Genomic DNA, 15,934 nt, shown 5'->3' with positions numbered 1-15,934 from the left:
TGACAAATTCTTGGAGTTATTTGTCACTTCTATCGGTTGTTCATCTTCTACAGATTCTGGACCTCATTTATACAGTTTAGAACAATTTTTTTCTGGTATTTAGGAGGGGCACCATCACCCTATACAGTTTTCATGAGTTCACGAATAAAGTTTGATCTTTCCCCGTTTTTTTTTTTTTGAGCAAAATGTGATGATGGTGTGATGCTCCAGTTTTGTGATACCCATGTTTTCATTTGGGATGGCTACCTTATATCTGTTTTCGTATTTCGCTGTATTGAGATGCACCTTCGCAAATAAGATACTTACGATTTTATGACAAAACTACACTGTTTTTCAAATATCAAGAATAGTTATGATCAAAGTGGATAACTTATTGGATGCCCCTCGTATAACACTTTTGAGTTACCCAAACTAGAAGTCAAGTTTTTTATTTAGTTTTTACAAATAGGAGACAAATAAACTTGTGTCCTGTTTGTAAAAACTTCACCCATCAAGGCTGTAAGAATTCTACACGAAAGATAAACAAATATAGTAACACATATCACGAAAAGTGCTATAATCTTCACCTATTACAAGTTCTGAAAACTTTAACGGTATTAAAATTTCTTCTAGAAATTATACACAACATTATGAAGGCTATATTAGTTAGTTTTTTCCCCCTTGATTTTGTGAGAAGGCAACTAAGTCATGAGAAAGCACGAAAAGTCGTTCATAAACTGCGTTTGGTGCTCTCCATTTTCCTGAAATACTAGTTTTTGGAGTAAACAATCATGCAGCCATTATTAACTCGACCACTTTGTAATCAAATTGCATAAAAGTCTCTGTCTGGAATATTTCTACACGTTTTGGGAAAATGGTAAGGTTTTGAACCACGATAAGGCTCAATACTTCATTAATTCAGAATCTATTTCTTAAAAATAAAGTAGCTTTTATCTATAATTTAAAACTGGATTATCACACTGACTTCCCATTAATTTAAATGAAATTTTAAAAACAACAGAGCTGAGTTTCATTCGGTTCTTGATGTCAGTAAAAAGTTTTTAAGATTTTAATTATGCAGACACAATCATAAATTGTACCAATAACTCTTTTATAACTTCAGTTCATATTATGCAATCATAACACAAACTGCTAGTCAGTTTTCAGCTTCTGTTATGTACGACATATTCTTTGGTTTCCAAAAAGAAAAAAACTTGCTTAAAATGTCCGTTTCGCTCTCTCTCTCTGAATTCTTTCAACTTCTTCTTTTTTTCTTTCTGTTCTCTTTTCTGTTTCTATTCATCAGCAGCCTCCTTGGCGTAATGAACTTGTCCGTTACTGCCTGTTTGGAAAGAAAAAAAAAGAAAAAGATCTCAGTGTGAATCCAATCACCGATTTGGGAAACTTTTTTCTAGACTTTTCTCAAGCCAGGCGAGTTATTTTCTCTCAGAAGAGTCTTTCCGAGCGGAAACTTAAGGTTTGTTTCCAGCAGAACGACAAAGTTACTTAAACAAATTTCAATAAACACAGAGTATTTATTAAAATGCTCACATTTTAATAAATACAGAATATAAGATAAGGATTTTTCCTGCTTTTTAAGAGACTTTTATTGCACATAATACACAATTTGCCCATCACGCTGACAGTGGCGAGGGGGGAGATGAACAAATGCCTCCCTTTCTTTCCGTCTGCACAACTTTATTCCTTGTTATTCATTCTTCTATCTTTATCTCACGCGTTTTTATCTTTCCACTCTCTCTAAACATGTCTATAAAGTACTTGTGTCCTAGTGCGCATCGGTAATGCGTAATCTTTAACAAAATATTTCCGTAAAGGTTATGCGCAAATCTCAAAGGAAAATGGTGGCAATAAAATACTTCTATTTTCTCAAAATGCTGTGTATCTTTTCAGTTCTTCTTTATGGACCGATACATTCTTCCTCCTCTACATCTATTGTGCCGGCTTGGCACGGTTGTGGTGAAAGGAAGCATACGTCTTCTCTATCCCCCTTCCACTTTGACATCCGTAATAACCACGTTTCATCAAGTTACCAACGGCGATAGAAAGAGGCAAGAAATAGTCACAAGACATAAAATCAAAGATTAATGTCCCTTGCAACCCTCTTTTTCTTCGTTTTTTTTTAGTAAGTAGGTCTAAAGATGGTACTTTGTGGAGAGGAAGCTGTGCAGGATTGGTTTATCTTGTAAGGCCAGGCAGCCATGCATAAGTGACCCAATCTTGTTATTTTCGTCCACTACATCTATGGTAACTTAATTACAGCAAGCTTATTTTGCAACTCTGAAGAATTGATTGCCATTTTTCTTTTCGAAGGTTAGAAAATTTTAGTTAAATAATTATCCTAAGCGTGTTCTACCTGCCGAATAACTTGAAGTAATTTTGATTGCTCTGAAAATTCATTGTACTCCAAGTCCTGAAATTGAGTGCACGATTGTCCCAGGTTACTTAATATTATTCATCTTAGCGGCTGCTCTATTTTCTTGAACGGCTCATTTCCACACCCTGAGACTTTATTTTTAGAAAACTGCTTCTTCGAATAAAAAGCGCTCTCATCTTAGTAAAGGGGATTCGCTGCATCTAGCGAACAAGGCGACCGGTTTACCGTAGATAACATTTGAATTTTAAAGCAGTCCCCAGTCTTCCATTGTATTTTTTGTTGTTGTTTTTGTTTTGGCATTCTTTAAGGGAGATTATTTCATTGACCGACTTGTTTATTTCTCTTATAAATACTCCCTAACAAAATGCTTCAGTGACAATAAGATTTAAGAGGATGAAATTTAATCTTCTTATTCAACATCCTTTTTGGTAAGAGTTAAACGTTATGGGATTTTAAAATACGTGAGAAAAGGTGAAAAATCTGTAATTTTAATGAAAGTTATTCATCACTCTTGGGAGATTAACTCTGGCATAATTAAAACAGCAATATAATTAAGAGTCATCGAAGTACTAATGCCAAATAATTATGGGTTTATCTTGCGGAAGGGTATATTTTTATAATAAGAACCGACATCATTATATACGCTTTTTGACTATAAATATTTCAAGTGTCGTTTGTTACAGTATCCCTAAGGGTTCATAATAACAATCACCTCTTTGGAAAAGCATTTCTAGCCTTTGAAATATGTACGGTCTTTGTTGATAAAGCATTTGGTTAAGTTCGTAGAGAATTCAAGTACATTTTTTTTTCATGGATTAAGTGAAGTCTATAAAAACAAGATAGTAGATTTAACAGGCAATTTCACAAACGGGAGAGATTGGAAATTTTTTCAATAATCCAAAACAAAATAATAAAATTTGTTTTGAAAAGAGCACATACTGTAAATTTGGTTTGTAATGAATCTCATCCTGAGAAATTTGAGCGGATCTCGCTTTTATATAACATTGTCGCATTTTGGTTGTTTAGCCCAAGTGCAGAGAAAAGAAAGACCATGAGGTGTCAATATATCGATCGTATCTGTAGATTGCAATTACTCTATGCGAGTTTTCAACTACTTTATATGGCAGGAAAATTCTACCCCTCCATCAGAGGCTCAGCAAATCCTGTCCTCGTGAGATGCTAAAGAATTAATGAAAGGAGCGACATTGATGACACCAAATCACAAGAGAGATAAAGAAAGCGAGGTGTGTGAATTAAATTAAAATGAGTCCTCTTCAGCGAATCCACTGGTATCGTGGAGAATTTGCTGTGTTCATTAGATGGGTAATGAAAGATGATTTGTTCACTGAACCTCTTTTGAAAACTTGCATTTCACCGAAGATATTTTCAACACATTCCTATTGAAAACATGGGAAATTTTAAGTGTATTGTATACTGGGGGAGCATCTTCAATTCTAGAGTTTACTCATGATGGCAATTTGCATTACTCATTGGGTTCGAATATTATTTATTCATAGGTACTCTGCGGGTGTGAAAATGCCCACAGTCAGTATAACATCATTAAATGTATAAATTATATTCAGAGAACGCTACGAATCGGAATATTCGGTGTTCGACTTTGTGCAGTCGGGGGCTAATTTTCCATTTTTTTTTGTTTATTCATAATTTCTGGAGGAAATCATTCCGAAAAGGATAATATATTATCAGAAAGTTTAAAGCCACATTTCACCTTTAAATTGATATCATCTGTAAATATTTTCTCTAAGGTTCACTCTTTCAATTTATCACTTTAGAACAAGTTGGCAAAGCTTGCCCACGGCCTATGGATGACTTTTCGCAGAATAATGCTAAAAACAAAAACCTTGGTATCAAGGTAGTCACAGACATAATAAAAAGAAACAAATGCAAACAGGCGAAATAAACCTGTGACGTGGGTCATGATATCTTGCCTCGTTGAGTATAAAGATTGCACAAGGCTGTTCGACTGCAGTAATCTAAGCTAGAATAGGAAAAGCGCGTGACATCATATTTGATAAAGCTCTTATCGTGGGTGTGCTTATAGCAGGACCCACGATTCAAGAAACGAAAGACATAACTGGCTTCTCAAAAGCATCCATCTCAAAGGTTTTTATTGATTGGAAAGAAAGCGGTTCTTCCATATCCCAAAAGCGTAAATGTGGCAAAAACAAACAATACTTCAAGAACTAAGCCATCCTATTCTAAGGATTACTATACGTTAAAACAGGACAGCCAGTATGCAGCAAATAAGATCAAAATTCAATCAAGCCCAGAGTTGTTCTATTTCAACCTATGCATGTGCAGCGAATTGAAGAAATTGGGTATTGGCAGTTGCCTACCTATTCAAAAGTTACTTGTTTTAGAGAAAAATATAGAAAAATCTGCTTGCAATGGTGCCTAGAACGTCGTGAGTGGACAGTAGAACAATCGAAAAGGTCGTATGGTCAGACGAATCGTCACACTCCCAGCAAGACAAATTTTGTTTTGCTGGGAGTGTGGCGAGAATCTTAAGCAGAGATGGACCATGGTTTCCTTTTTAAGACAATCCAAGCATCTGCAGATGGTATCATGGCATGGGAAATGTTTACTTGGCACTGACTGGGTCCATTGATACGATACTGGTGGATAGTCGAATGTCATCCAGGTGGCAGAATTTTGTATCAGATTTACTGCACCCTGCAATGTTACACTTTTATCCCGAAGGTGACGACCACTTTATGGATGACGGTACAACAGCCATCGTGCTACACTCGTGCAAGAATAGTTCGGAGAGTATGACACTGATTTCCATCATCCTCCCTGGCCCCCACATTCATCTGATCTCAATCCTATTGAGGATGCGTGGGATATGCTGGAGAGATATATTCCGCAGCAAAGATTTATTCGATACGAGAATTTTGATTTTAACTTAAGCCACCACCAGGCAGAACTTGTCTTCTACAAGGAAAGTGCTCAAATATCAATTAGAATTGACAGTAATTATTTTCTTAGATCGCATATACAGGGTGTGCGAAAAGTCTGTGACCAATGGGATGTATTCTGCGTATGCTTACTCTCATTTTCAACATGTGTTTAACGTGTCCACCCTGACTCTCCACGCATTTTCTCAGCCGATGTACCATGTTTGTTTGGATTCTTCTCAGCATATTGGGATTGACAATCAGGATCATCCTCTAGTCGTCGATCGGGATCATCGTCCAGTCGTCGACCAGGATCATCCTCGGTCAGATGATGCGGGATTCGAAGTTTGTAAGGATGAAACTTTTCTTTTTTCAGAATGTCTTGCACCGTGCTCTTGGGCACCGTGATTTCAGCACTGGTCTATCTGATGGATTTCTGTGGGCTACCATGAAACTTAGCAATCACTGCAATTCGAGTGTCTTCACTTACAGAAGGGCTTTTCGGGGACAGATTCAGTCTCTAAATGTCTTCACTAGTTTCCCCAACTTATTGGATTACTTTCAGGATGTCTAGCATTAAACTCGTCCACCACCTCCCTCTGGGTCCATCCCTGACGACTAGTAAGAAGGGCTATCTATCTTCACTATTTCATCCAGTATTAATGTCATTTTCACCAGTATATTAAAACATACTTTTGCCATTGATTCCAGACTTTTCAGACACCCTGTAAATCTAAAGCTTGATTATTAACACTTCTCACCATTAAAACAAAGGTTTGAAGTGAATGAAGAGCTCAGTAAGAACTCTAAGTTAGTGCATCAATAATTAGCCATTTGATTGACAAAACAATGAAAGCAGTTGTTAGCTTTGCCACTGAACTGAACAAAATTTTGAACGATTTCAAATGAACTGGATGACAATTAAATATATTAATTTCTGAGTCTTGCGGATTTACTAATACATTGAAGTTATAAAGATTGAATATATATGTATTTTTAATCTTCACACTTCTGCTTTGGAATAGTAGTAGTAGTAGTAGTGGCATGTGATGCAAGAAAGCAAGTGTATGAGCTTATGCAGCATCAGCCAAAAAAAAAAAAAAACCACACCATTTCCTTCAAATGCCTGTCCAGTTCCTCCTTAAATTTATTCAACCTATCAACTTCCACAACGACAGATGGAAGTTTGTTCCAGCAATTAACCACCCGCTGGCTAAAGGCAAATTTCCGCACATCTATTCTACATCTGTCTTTTCTTAATTTATGCCCCCTTAGGTTCGTAATCTGAACACGTGGAAGGATCTCATCAGAATTCAGCGTGCTCAACCCATTCAAAGCCTTATACACCTCAATCAGATCACCGCGCAGGTGCCTAGTCTCCAGCCACTGCAATTTGCAGAACTTAAGCCTCTCTTGGTAAGAGGATCCCTTCATTCCCCTCACCAATCTTGTTGCCCTTCTCTGTACACGCTCAAGTAAATTTACATCCTTCCTAAAATGAGGCCTCCAGACCTGTACGCAGTACTCAAGGCGTGGCCTGACCATTGCCTTATACAGAGGGATAATCACCTCCTTTTCCCTGCTAGCAAAATTCCTATATATCATTGACAAAACCTCATGACCTGCCCTGGCAGCCTGTCTGCATTGCTCAAAAAACTTCATATCTGCCTGCACAATTACTCCCAGATCTTTTTCATTTTCTATCACCTTAAGTGTAGTACCACACAGTTGGTACGTTTCTCTGGGGTTACTTCTACCTATGTGCAGTACTTTGCATTTGTCAAGGTTAAACTTCAGTTGCCACTTCTTAGCCCATCTGCCCAAATTATCCAGATCCTGTTGCAGTAGCACACTGCCATTACTGTCATTAACAACCCTGCCAACCTTTGTATCATCTGCAAATTTCGACATTAAGCCTGATATACCTTCATCAATATCATTGATAAATATACAAAACAACAGTGGACCTAACACCGAACCCTGTGGGACTCCACTAATAACGTTAATCCAAGAAGAGCAGCACCCATTGATTACCACCCTCTGTCTTCTCGCACTTAACCATCCTTTTATCCATTGTAGCAACTTACCCTTAATACCATTCTGCTCCAATTTGTACACTAGTCTTCCATGCGTAACAGTGTCAAAAGCTTTCCTGAAATCCAAATATATGATATCAAAATTATTTTTTGCATCCAGTTCCTTTGAACCACATCATAATATCCTATCAAATTTGTCAGACAAGACTTTCCCTTAACAAACCCATGCTGTGTCTGAATTATTGCTGCAGTCTTGTCTAGATGATCCTGCAATGCATCTTTAACCAGCGACTCCATTATTTTACCCGGAACAGAAGTTAAACTAACTGGTCTGTAATTACTCGTGTCACCCTTCGATCCCCCTTTGTGAATTGGGGATACATTTGCACATCTCCAGTCGGTGGGAACCTCCCCTGAGTCCAAGGATGCTCTCATAATTATGGCTAAGGGTTTGCTTAGTTGCTTTGCCGCCTCCTTTAATATAACTGGATAGATCCCATCCACCCCAGGTGCTTTTCTTACGTTTAACTTCAACAATTGCTCTTCCACTTTGCTCTCAGTTATTACAAAATCATTAAGTATCTTGCTACAATTTGATAACCTTCTGCCATTTTCAAACCTTAATAATTCCTCATGTGTGAATGTAGATGCAAAATACTCATTCAGTTCGTTTGCTATCTGAGCAGGATCATCAACAGTCGAACCATCGATGTCAAGTGGGCCAATCAGATTCATCCCCTTCCTTTTAGAGTTTATATAAGTAAAGAAATCCTTGCTGTTTTTCTTAGCATCTTTTGCCAAGGATTTCTCGTAATCTGCCTTCGCCTGCCGAACCTCCTTTGTGACCTGATTACAGATTAACTTATATCTGCCATGGGCTTCTGAGTCGCTTGATAATTTATATGCATCTCATGCATTTTTCTTCTCTGTTACGAGTCTCATTAGTTCATTTGACAACCATTGAGTCCTAAACCTTGAACAATATTTCTTAATAGGTATGAAACTTTTGGTAGCTTCCACGATTAATTCCTTGAATGCTTCCCACTTAGAATTTACTGTTGGTAACATCGTCAGTTGATCCCACTGTACAGAATTTAAAAACTGTCGGAGACCACTGTACTCGCCTTTACGGAAGCAAAAACCCTTTCCTTTACCCCTGATGGTAATTAAATCTTTAAGTAAATCCCACGTCAGTACACTGTGATCACTGCCACCTAGTGGTTCTTTTATCTGCAAATTCCTAATACATGAATGATCACTGCTGATAACCATGAGTATTACTTGGTTATCAGCAGTGATAACCAAATAATACTCTTGGTTATACTCTCACTGCTGATCAAGAGTATTACTTTCTCTGGTTGCCTCTCGAACATGCTGCTGCAGAAAACAATCATCCAATAAATCCACAAAAGCCTTGCTAGTGTGTGAGTGCCCAACCCATAAGTTCCAGTCAATATCTGGGAAGTTAAAACCCCCCATTATAAGACATTCTGGTTTACTAGCCCACTCTATTTCTCTGTACAATTGTTCATTGTACTCATTCGAGTCATTAGGCCTATAACACACTCCTACTCTAATTTTTGCTTTCGCAGTGCTTATGTCACACCAAACTGACTCAACAGTGCAGTGTTTATCTATGTCAACTGGATGCACTTCTTTTGATTTTATGTTTTTCTTTATTAACAGCATAACACCTCCTCCCTTCCTATCCTGTCTATCCTTTCTGTACACATTGTACTCCCCAAATTCCAGTTCTGCATTCCTTATATCTGCGTGATACCACGTCTCTGATATCCCAACAATATCCGCCTTTGATGTCTTGACCAACACTTCAAATTATCAAATTTATTTACTATACTTCTAGCATTGGTATACATGCAAGTATACATAATATAACATTACATTACAGTATTAATAATTAGTATTAATATTGTAATGGCTAAATGATTCAAGGAAGTGGACATTTTCTGAATGTGCCAAAAAAATCTCTATAACTCGTACCTTTTCTGTCTCCTTTTGGAGACGCTGAAGGTCGGCATAAAGCGAAGGAGAAGGTATGAGTGATAGGGCATTTTCTTCTATTAATAGGACACGCCACTGATTAAAAAAATCGCCACCATAAGCCTTGCAGAGTTCCTTAAGTCTATGGTTAATCCGAAGCTTTCATGGTATATTCTCTCCTATCATGTTTGAGCATAATTGCAGATACAATAATATTTTGACCAATACAGTGACATTTCTCCAGCATGACTTCGTATTTCTTGAATAGGTCATCAGTTCATTTATGTTTTAAGTCATTAGGACAACATGGATCACAGTAGATCCTTTAAACCGATAAAGCTGGTTAGTCACATCATTAATTTTCGTACATGAGAAACACACTCTGTTTTCGTTCTAGCGGTCTCTATTACAGAATGTATTTCCCTCACAATTGAAATTATCTGATATTCCACGGACAAACGATTTATTCCAGATATACGTTGAGTTTTCAGCTGAACATACTGGAACTATGTTCTAAATAAATTTACATATTATTCCTTATAAGAATATCGTGTCGCCTGTCATCAGACGCATCAATGATTTCATCACCTAGGTACGATGTAGGAGGAATGATGGAAGCATTTAGATGCCATTCATCATCAGTGAAGAGCGTCCGTCAACAAATGTTTCGGTGTCTATTGCATTCATCAAAGTCATAAACAGTTTAATTACAACTCGGAGAATTCCGCTAGTAATTTCTAGTCATGTTTCTGTCGGGAAGTAGATGATGAAAGGTTTGAAACTACATAACCATGGCATTCACCTGGTTGTAATGTGAATCTCCATGGTAACAATGGAGATTGAGCCAATGTTGGATGTATGGATCAATAAATGCTTTTCTATCTGTCACTCAATTACTCCTTACTTCGTTTCATTTCCTCTCTCTTTCTAATGTGATACATACGCATAAAACTTACGATATGGGACTTCAAGTCAAAATCTGCTAACAGAAATCTAACAGTGTGCTTGATCAATAATCACTGCTTGATGATGATAATAATTTGGTCAGGTATTCAAATATGCACGTTCAGTGTAAGAAAGAGCAGGGGGGAAATTCTTGTGCTTTCTGAACGTGATCCCCCTCTTCCCGTTTAACTTTAAATAAAAAGAAATTTGAAAGGAACTGAGAAATGCGAGATGGACGCAATGTGTTCATCAACTCTGATTCATACATTATGAAGATAATTTTTTTATTGTTAAACCTATTTTTAAAGATGAAAGTCTTAATTTTGAACTTGTGAATGTAGTAAAATTAAGAATTTATTTAATACGCTTATCGACGATATTGTGAAATACCTCATTGAATTTAGATTTCAGTATATTTATGTATATTATTGTTCCTTTCTTCAGTGGGATTTAGTTTGCCAACGGGAATGGCTATCCACGCTTGCCTTGGCATTGTTCTTCCTCGGAGGACTGGTTGGACAGTGCGTCTACCTCATAATAATGAGCAGGTGAGCATCTAACGTTATTTCAGCCCAGTCTTGTAAACTTTGCCTCAAATTATAATGACATTAACCCAAAAAATATTTTCTATGCATGCGTTTGCTTTCCTTTTAACTTCTGATGATAAATGCGTTTCCAATACTATGAGTACAATTACAGATTGCGAAAAGATAAAATCATTTATTTTTTCCCTTTCCAATGGCAGAATCACTTAGCTATGTTATTTCTCTTTTACATCAAATTAAAGAAACTAATATGATAACTGCGATGGATGGATGGAGTGATTAATAAGTTTGTGATCTTTCTAAGAGAGAAAGAAAAGAGCAATAGCAAATTCCATCACTTATTTTTAAAGTATTCTTCCCTGTTATCAAAACACTTCCAACAGAAGTGTTCCAGAAGATGTCTCAGCGTTATTATATTCCGTTTATGGAATGTTATTCTTTGGCTCTCCAAACATGATTCAATAGCACTGATGACATCAGTGTCACTCTCAAATTCATACGTTTTTATTTTTTACGAATAGAAATATGAATGTGCTAATTCTGTTGAACAAGAAGAAAGGAAAGAAAAACTACTTCAAGTGAGTATATTCTACTTAAATAGCACTTTAGCAAAACAGGCGCAATATGGCTCAGGTTGCCATTGTGCTAGAAACTCCCATAACAGCAACTTTGCAAGATAGAATTTGTGCAATAATACACATTGTGATGCCACTATATTAGTAGGCTTCCTTTTAAGTTTCTTGAAGCTTAATTTTCTCAATAAGTCCTATTTTGAGCATAGTTGTCTAAGACTGGCCGCGGAAGACAGTATGTCTCGAAGAAAGGTTGCAACCACAGCCGGGAGGCAGTGCCAATGATAAAAATATTTTGCATCCAGAAGACCTTCCATATTTAAGTACAACAATTTTCAATAAAATTCGCCATAGCAGCATAACATCAAAATTATTCCAAAAGGTGAAAGTCAAAAACTCTTCCAGGTGAATTGGCCATTGGAAACCTCTCTGAAATCGGGAAACTTGCGTATTTTCACTGTTTAGGCTGTTTTTTTTTTATTATTATTGTTTTTTTGTGCTTGGCAAAACTTTATATGACAAAGTCACCTGGCTTTTTAATAAGCACTATTAAAATCATCTTTGATCTTCTCTCTCTCTCTCTCGCTTGCCTTTGATCAGCATCATGGTCGAATTAGTTTTGTGTTCATTTTTTATTCTGAATCGACTATAATCGACTATATATACGCCCAATTTATAGATATAATAGAATAAAGCCTCAAGTATTTAATTCCCTCGAAGAAATTCTATACAATGATCTATTGTATAGTCAGAATTCAAAAGTTTCGGCTCTCATAAATGAATGTTCATCTATTCCTAAAGGATTCATTGGTATACCCTAAATTCTTTTATATGGAATACCAACGGCTGCATATATTTGAGCAATAGTGCCTCTTCTGTCTAAAAGTTCAATATCGTGAATTAAACCTGATTAAATTCGTGAGGATCAAAACGACAAAGGGAAATTGCGACTTCATTTGGTTCTGGTGCCGTCTCTTGGATGCTTCAATTGAGCAATTCCGTTGCACTTCAGCAAAGCAGCATTCATCAGTCATATCCAGAGAAATTTATTTGAGAGATAAGCATTGTGCACACCTACTAAAATATTAACATAAATATTGTCCTATTCTAAAATGATCTTCCAAGTTTTTTTTTGCACAATTAGGATTTATGTTTTGTTCAGATTATTTTAAAAAATAGGATGGATAAATGGAAAATATGAGGTTCAATCAGTATATTAAACTTTCTTTTCACCAGGTACTAGTTTTACTTTTCACAGAACTGGCCACGAGCTTGCATGCACATATACATAAACATTTACCAGAATTGGACAACAAGTTTTTTCAACGTATGAAAAAGGTGTCGTTTTCCAAACTAAAGGTTGGAACTTCATCAGTATTATCTTTATTTTATGTTATTAGATAAAAATACAACTACAGATGTACTGGCAAGATCTCCAAAACTTGGGGCTCCCAGAAATGTTTATCGCACAGTAGGTGGAAAAATTGATCACGTCTTCTAAATTGGCGAGAGCAAAACTTTAGATGACAATCATAAAGGAGAAAAGCAGATGACCCGTAACTTCCTCAAGCATCCAAAAGTGGATATTCCCAGCAAACTACATCGATAATAAATTGCCTGGGAATCGACCTCGACATTTTATGAAAATTTCAACCTTCAGAACCTTCAGTACTTAGTATCGTGCTGCGTGCTTTGGACATTCAGAAGATTGTTGTTGACATTAGACTTGAATTTCTGTAGATTGTAATTTTCAGGAAATGTGTGTGAAGGGAGGTTGTTCCAGAAACAGAAGTTTAAAGGATAAATGAGGAGGTAGAAACGTACAGGGTCAAGAAGCCAAGGGAAACTCACCAACACACAGAGCTTTAGCTTCTTGATCGTCACACATGGCCGTGTGGAGCGCAGATTTTTGAAAGGTTCAACTCATGACGGCCTGGTGGAGGGTTTGAATCATTTGCAAAACCCTTTTAGAACTGCTCAGTGTTGTGGTTGTAGTTACAGCAATACGCTCACGTGGTAAAATGTTTTTAATCTTAGTTTAATCATTTTGTGATAATACCGCGTATGTTTTTGATTAACATTAGTATCTGATCAAAATTTTAAAGACATTAAGAAAATCAAAATGCTGGTAGTTAATGAAAATTACGCAACAACATTGAATCTGGTCTTTTATTTTCGAAATACAAAGTTGTCGGTAGACGTGTTTGGATGAGAAAATGTAGAAAGAATTTGGAGTATAGAATAAGCCTCATTTAAGATGATAACAATGCAGTGAGATTTGGGCTGGGGAAGGTAGCATTTTTATCTTAAGATTTACCTTATTTTTTAAAACATATATTATTCGATTTTATTACGTTTCTTATTTGTAGGCTGGGAAGACGTCCGTCATTTTTTTTATTCCTAGGATTTCAGTGCCTTTTCGGCGTACTCACTGCTTTTACACCCAACGTTGTGTTCTTTGTTATACTGAGGTTTCTGATGGGAATGACTGTTCCAGCAGTGGTAACATCGCCTACTAACTTAGGTAAGGATTATCTTAGACAGAAAACAACACATTAACTATTAGCATTTATCATTTAACAAACTAGATTTAGAATTAGTTGACTGGAGTTGCCGCAGAGTACAGATTGCAATGTTTGTTTCAAAACAATATTCCTTATTAAGCTTAGCAAGGAGTACAGAAACAATGAATAATTGAAAGAACACACTTTGCATGTGCTGGTTACGAATATGACAGTAAAAAGTTTCTATCATGTCACATTTTTTTTAGAAAAATGAAAAAACAGTTTTAATAAAACATAAAATAGCTTCAAAATCAACCAAAATTGTCCAATATCGCATCTGTACCTTTCCCGGTTGAATGTATTGTAACAAAAGAGACATATCTGTGTTGTTTAATGGTATACTAATATCTCTTTTTAGTTTATGGCTCTGAGTTATATTACTATAATCCTTATTATGCAGTAGTATGTTTGCACCCTACTATATTTCCGGAGGCCAGGCGCCTCTGTGAAAGACAACTTGTTTACAAGCTTTCTTTAGCCCTTAAAATGTACATTTTTGGGGTTAGTTTCGATTTGTGAGATCTAGTGGTAGGTTCTGGTGTTTTAAAGTTCCGTTTTGATCTTGTGAAAACTCGTGAAATGTAGAAAACACGCCGTGCGTGCGTTAATTTGACAAACAGTTTTTTCTATGTTTGTGGACAAACATAGTGAAGTCGCAACGTCGATCAATCACAGACAAGGATAAAAACAAACATTATTTTTATTTTGGTTGCCACGTGGGTGATCAGGATGAAAGGTGGGCACCGCACATGTGCTGTAAAACGTGCAATGTAAATCTGACTGAATGCATTAAGGGGAAGAATTCTAAAATGCCTTTTGCTAATCCGATGATCTGGCGAGAGCCAACAAGTCACCTCGAATATCGTTACTTCTGCTTCACAAATAGTAAGGGGTTTTCAAGGAAAAACAGAGTTAAAATAAAATTCTCCAACCTTTCGTCCCCAATAAGACCAGTGCCACACACACACACCACACACACACACCGGAAATCCCTATTCCTATTCCTCCACCTAGTTGTGAAAAAATCGTTATTCCAGAAGAAGAAGAAGAGCAAGAGTCACTAGAGTCCATACCTGTCCCTCAATGTCTGCAGATCTTTGTTACAATTCTGAAAATTACAAAACCCACACTTAATTGAGCAAAGGGAACTTAATGATTTCGTCAAGGATATAAATCTTTCAAAGCAACAGGCTGAGCTATTAGGATCTAGGTTGCAACAGTGGAATAAACCACGAGGATTTCTGTGTTTAGAAACAGAAATGAAAAGTTTGCGGGTTATTATCAAATAGAAGTCTACTCTTTGTGTCTGTAAAAGGACTGATGGATGAACTAGGGTTTGAACACAATCCTGAAGAATCGAGAATATTCATCGATTCTTCTAAACTCAGTTTAAAAGCATTTTTGATACACAATGGTAATATCAAACCGTCGGTCCCAGTGGCTCATTCAGTGGCTATGAAAGAAACCCATGATAGCATGTCATTGCTATTAAATGTCTTAAATTTTAAGAAATATTGTTGGAAAATCTGTGGGGATTTAAAAGTAATCGCTTTGTTGTTACAGGGTGGTTTTACTAAGTATTATTGTCTCCTGTGTTTATGGGATAGTTGACAATAGAAGATCATTATATTGTGAAGGGATGGCCCATCAGAGAAGAATACGTTCCCAGGAAACAAAACATCAAATGCGCGCCTTCAGTGAAACCTGAAATGGTTCTTTTCTCGCCTTTGCACATTAAGTTGGGTCTCGTGAAAAATTTTGTAAAAGCTCTGGACAAAAATAGTGAAGGCTTCGAGTACCTAAAAAGTTGAAGGAGGGTATATTCGTAGGTCCGCAAATTAGATGGCTTTTAAAGCAAATAATCTTTGAAACTAAACTTAACGCCACTGAATTAGCTGCGTGGAAATCCTTCAGAGCTGTTGTTAGTGGGTTTTAGGGAATAAAAAAAGTAGAGAACTATAAAGAGTTGATAAAAGAAT

At 36.6% G+C, this 15,934-nt stretch overlaps 1 protein-coding gene across 1 annotated transcript in view; it reads left to right on the top strand.

The window, feature by feature from the left end:
* Nucleotides 1-15,934, top strand: part of LOC150079087 (beta-alanine transporter-like) — a 148,599-nt gene that overhangs the window by 85,564 nt on the left and 47,101 nt on the right. The window contains exons 2-3 of the mRNA XM_090383520.1: nt 10,719-10,822; nt 13,761-13,915. Coding sequence (XP_090239646.1) covers nt 10,719-10,822; nt 13,761-13,915 — 259 coding nt within the window. The remainder of the gene's footprint in view (nt 1-10,718; nt 10,823-13,760; nt 13,916-15,934) is intronic.

The sequence above is a fragment of the Mastigoproctus giganteus genome, chromosome 10 (genome assembly GCF_048544385.1).
Source record: "Mastigoproctus giganteus isolate SK-2022 chromosome 10, ASM4854438v1, whole genome shotgun sequence".
In the NCBI taxonomy this organism is placed as follows: domain Eukaryota; kingdom Metazoa; phylum Arthropoda; class Arachnida; order Uropygi; family Thelyphonidae; genus Mastigoproctus; species Mastigoproctus giganteus.
The sequence above is the reverse complement of the archived record's forward strand: the minus strand, read 5'-3'. Positions and strand labels throughout refer to the sequence as shown.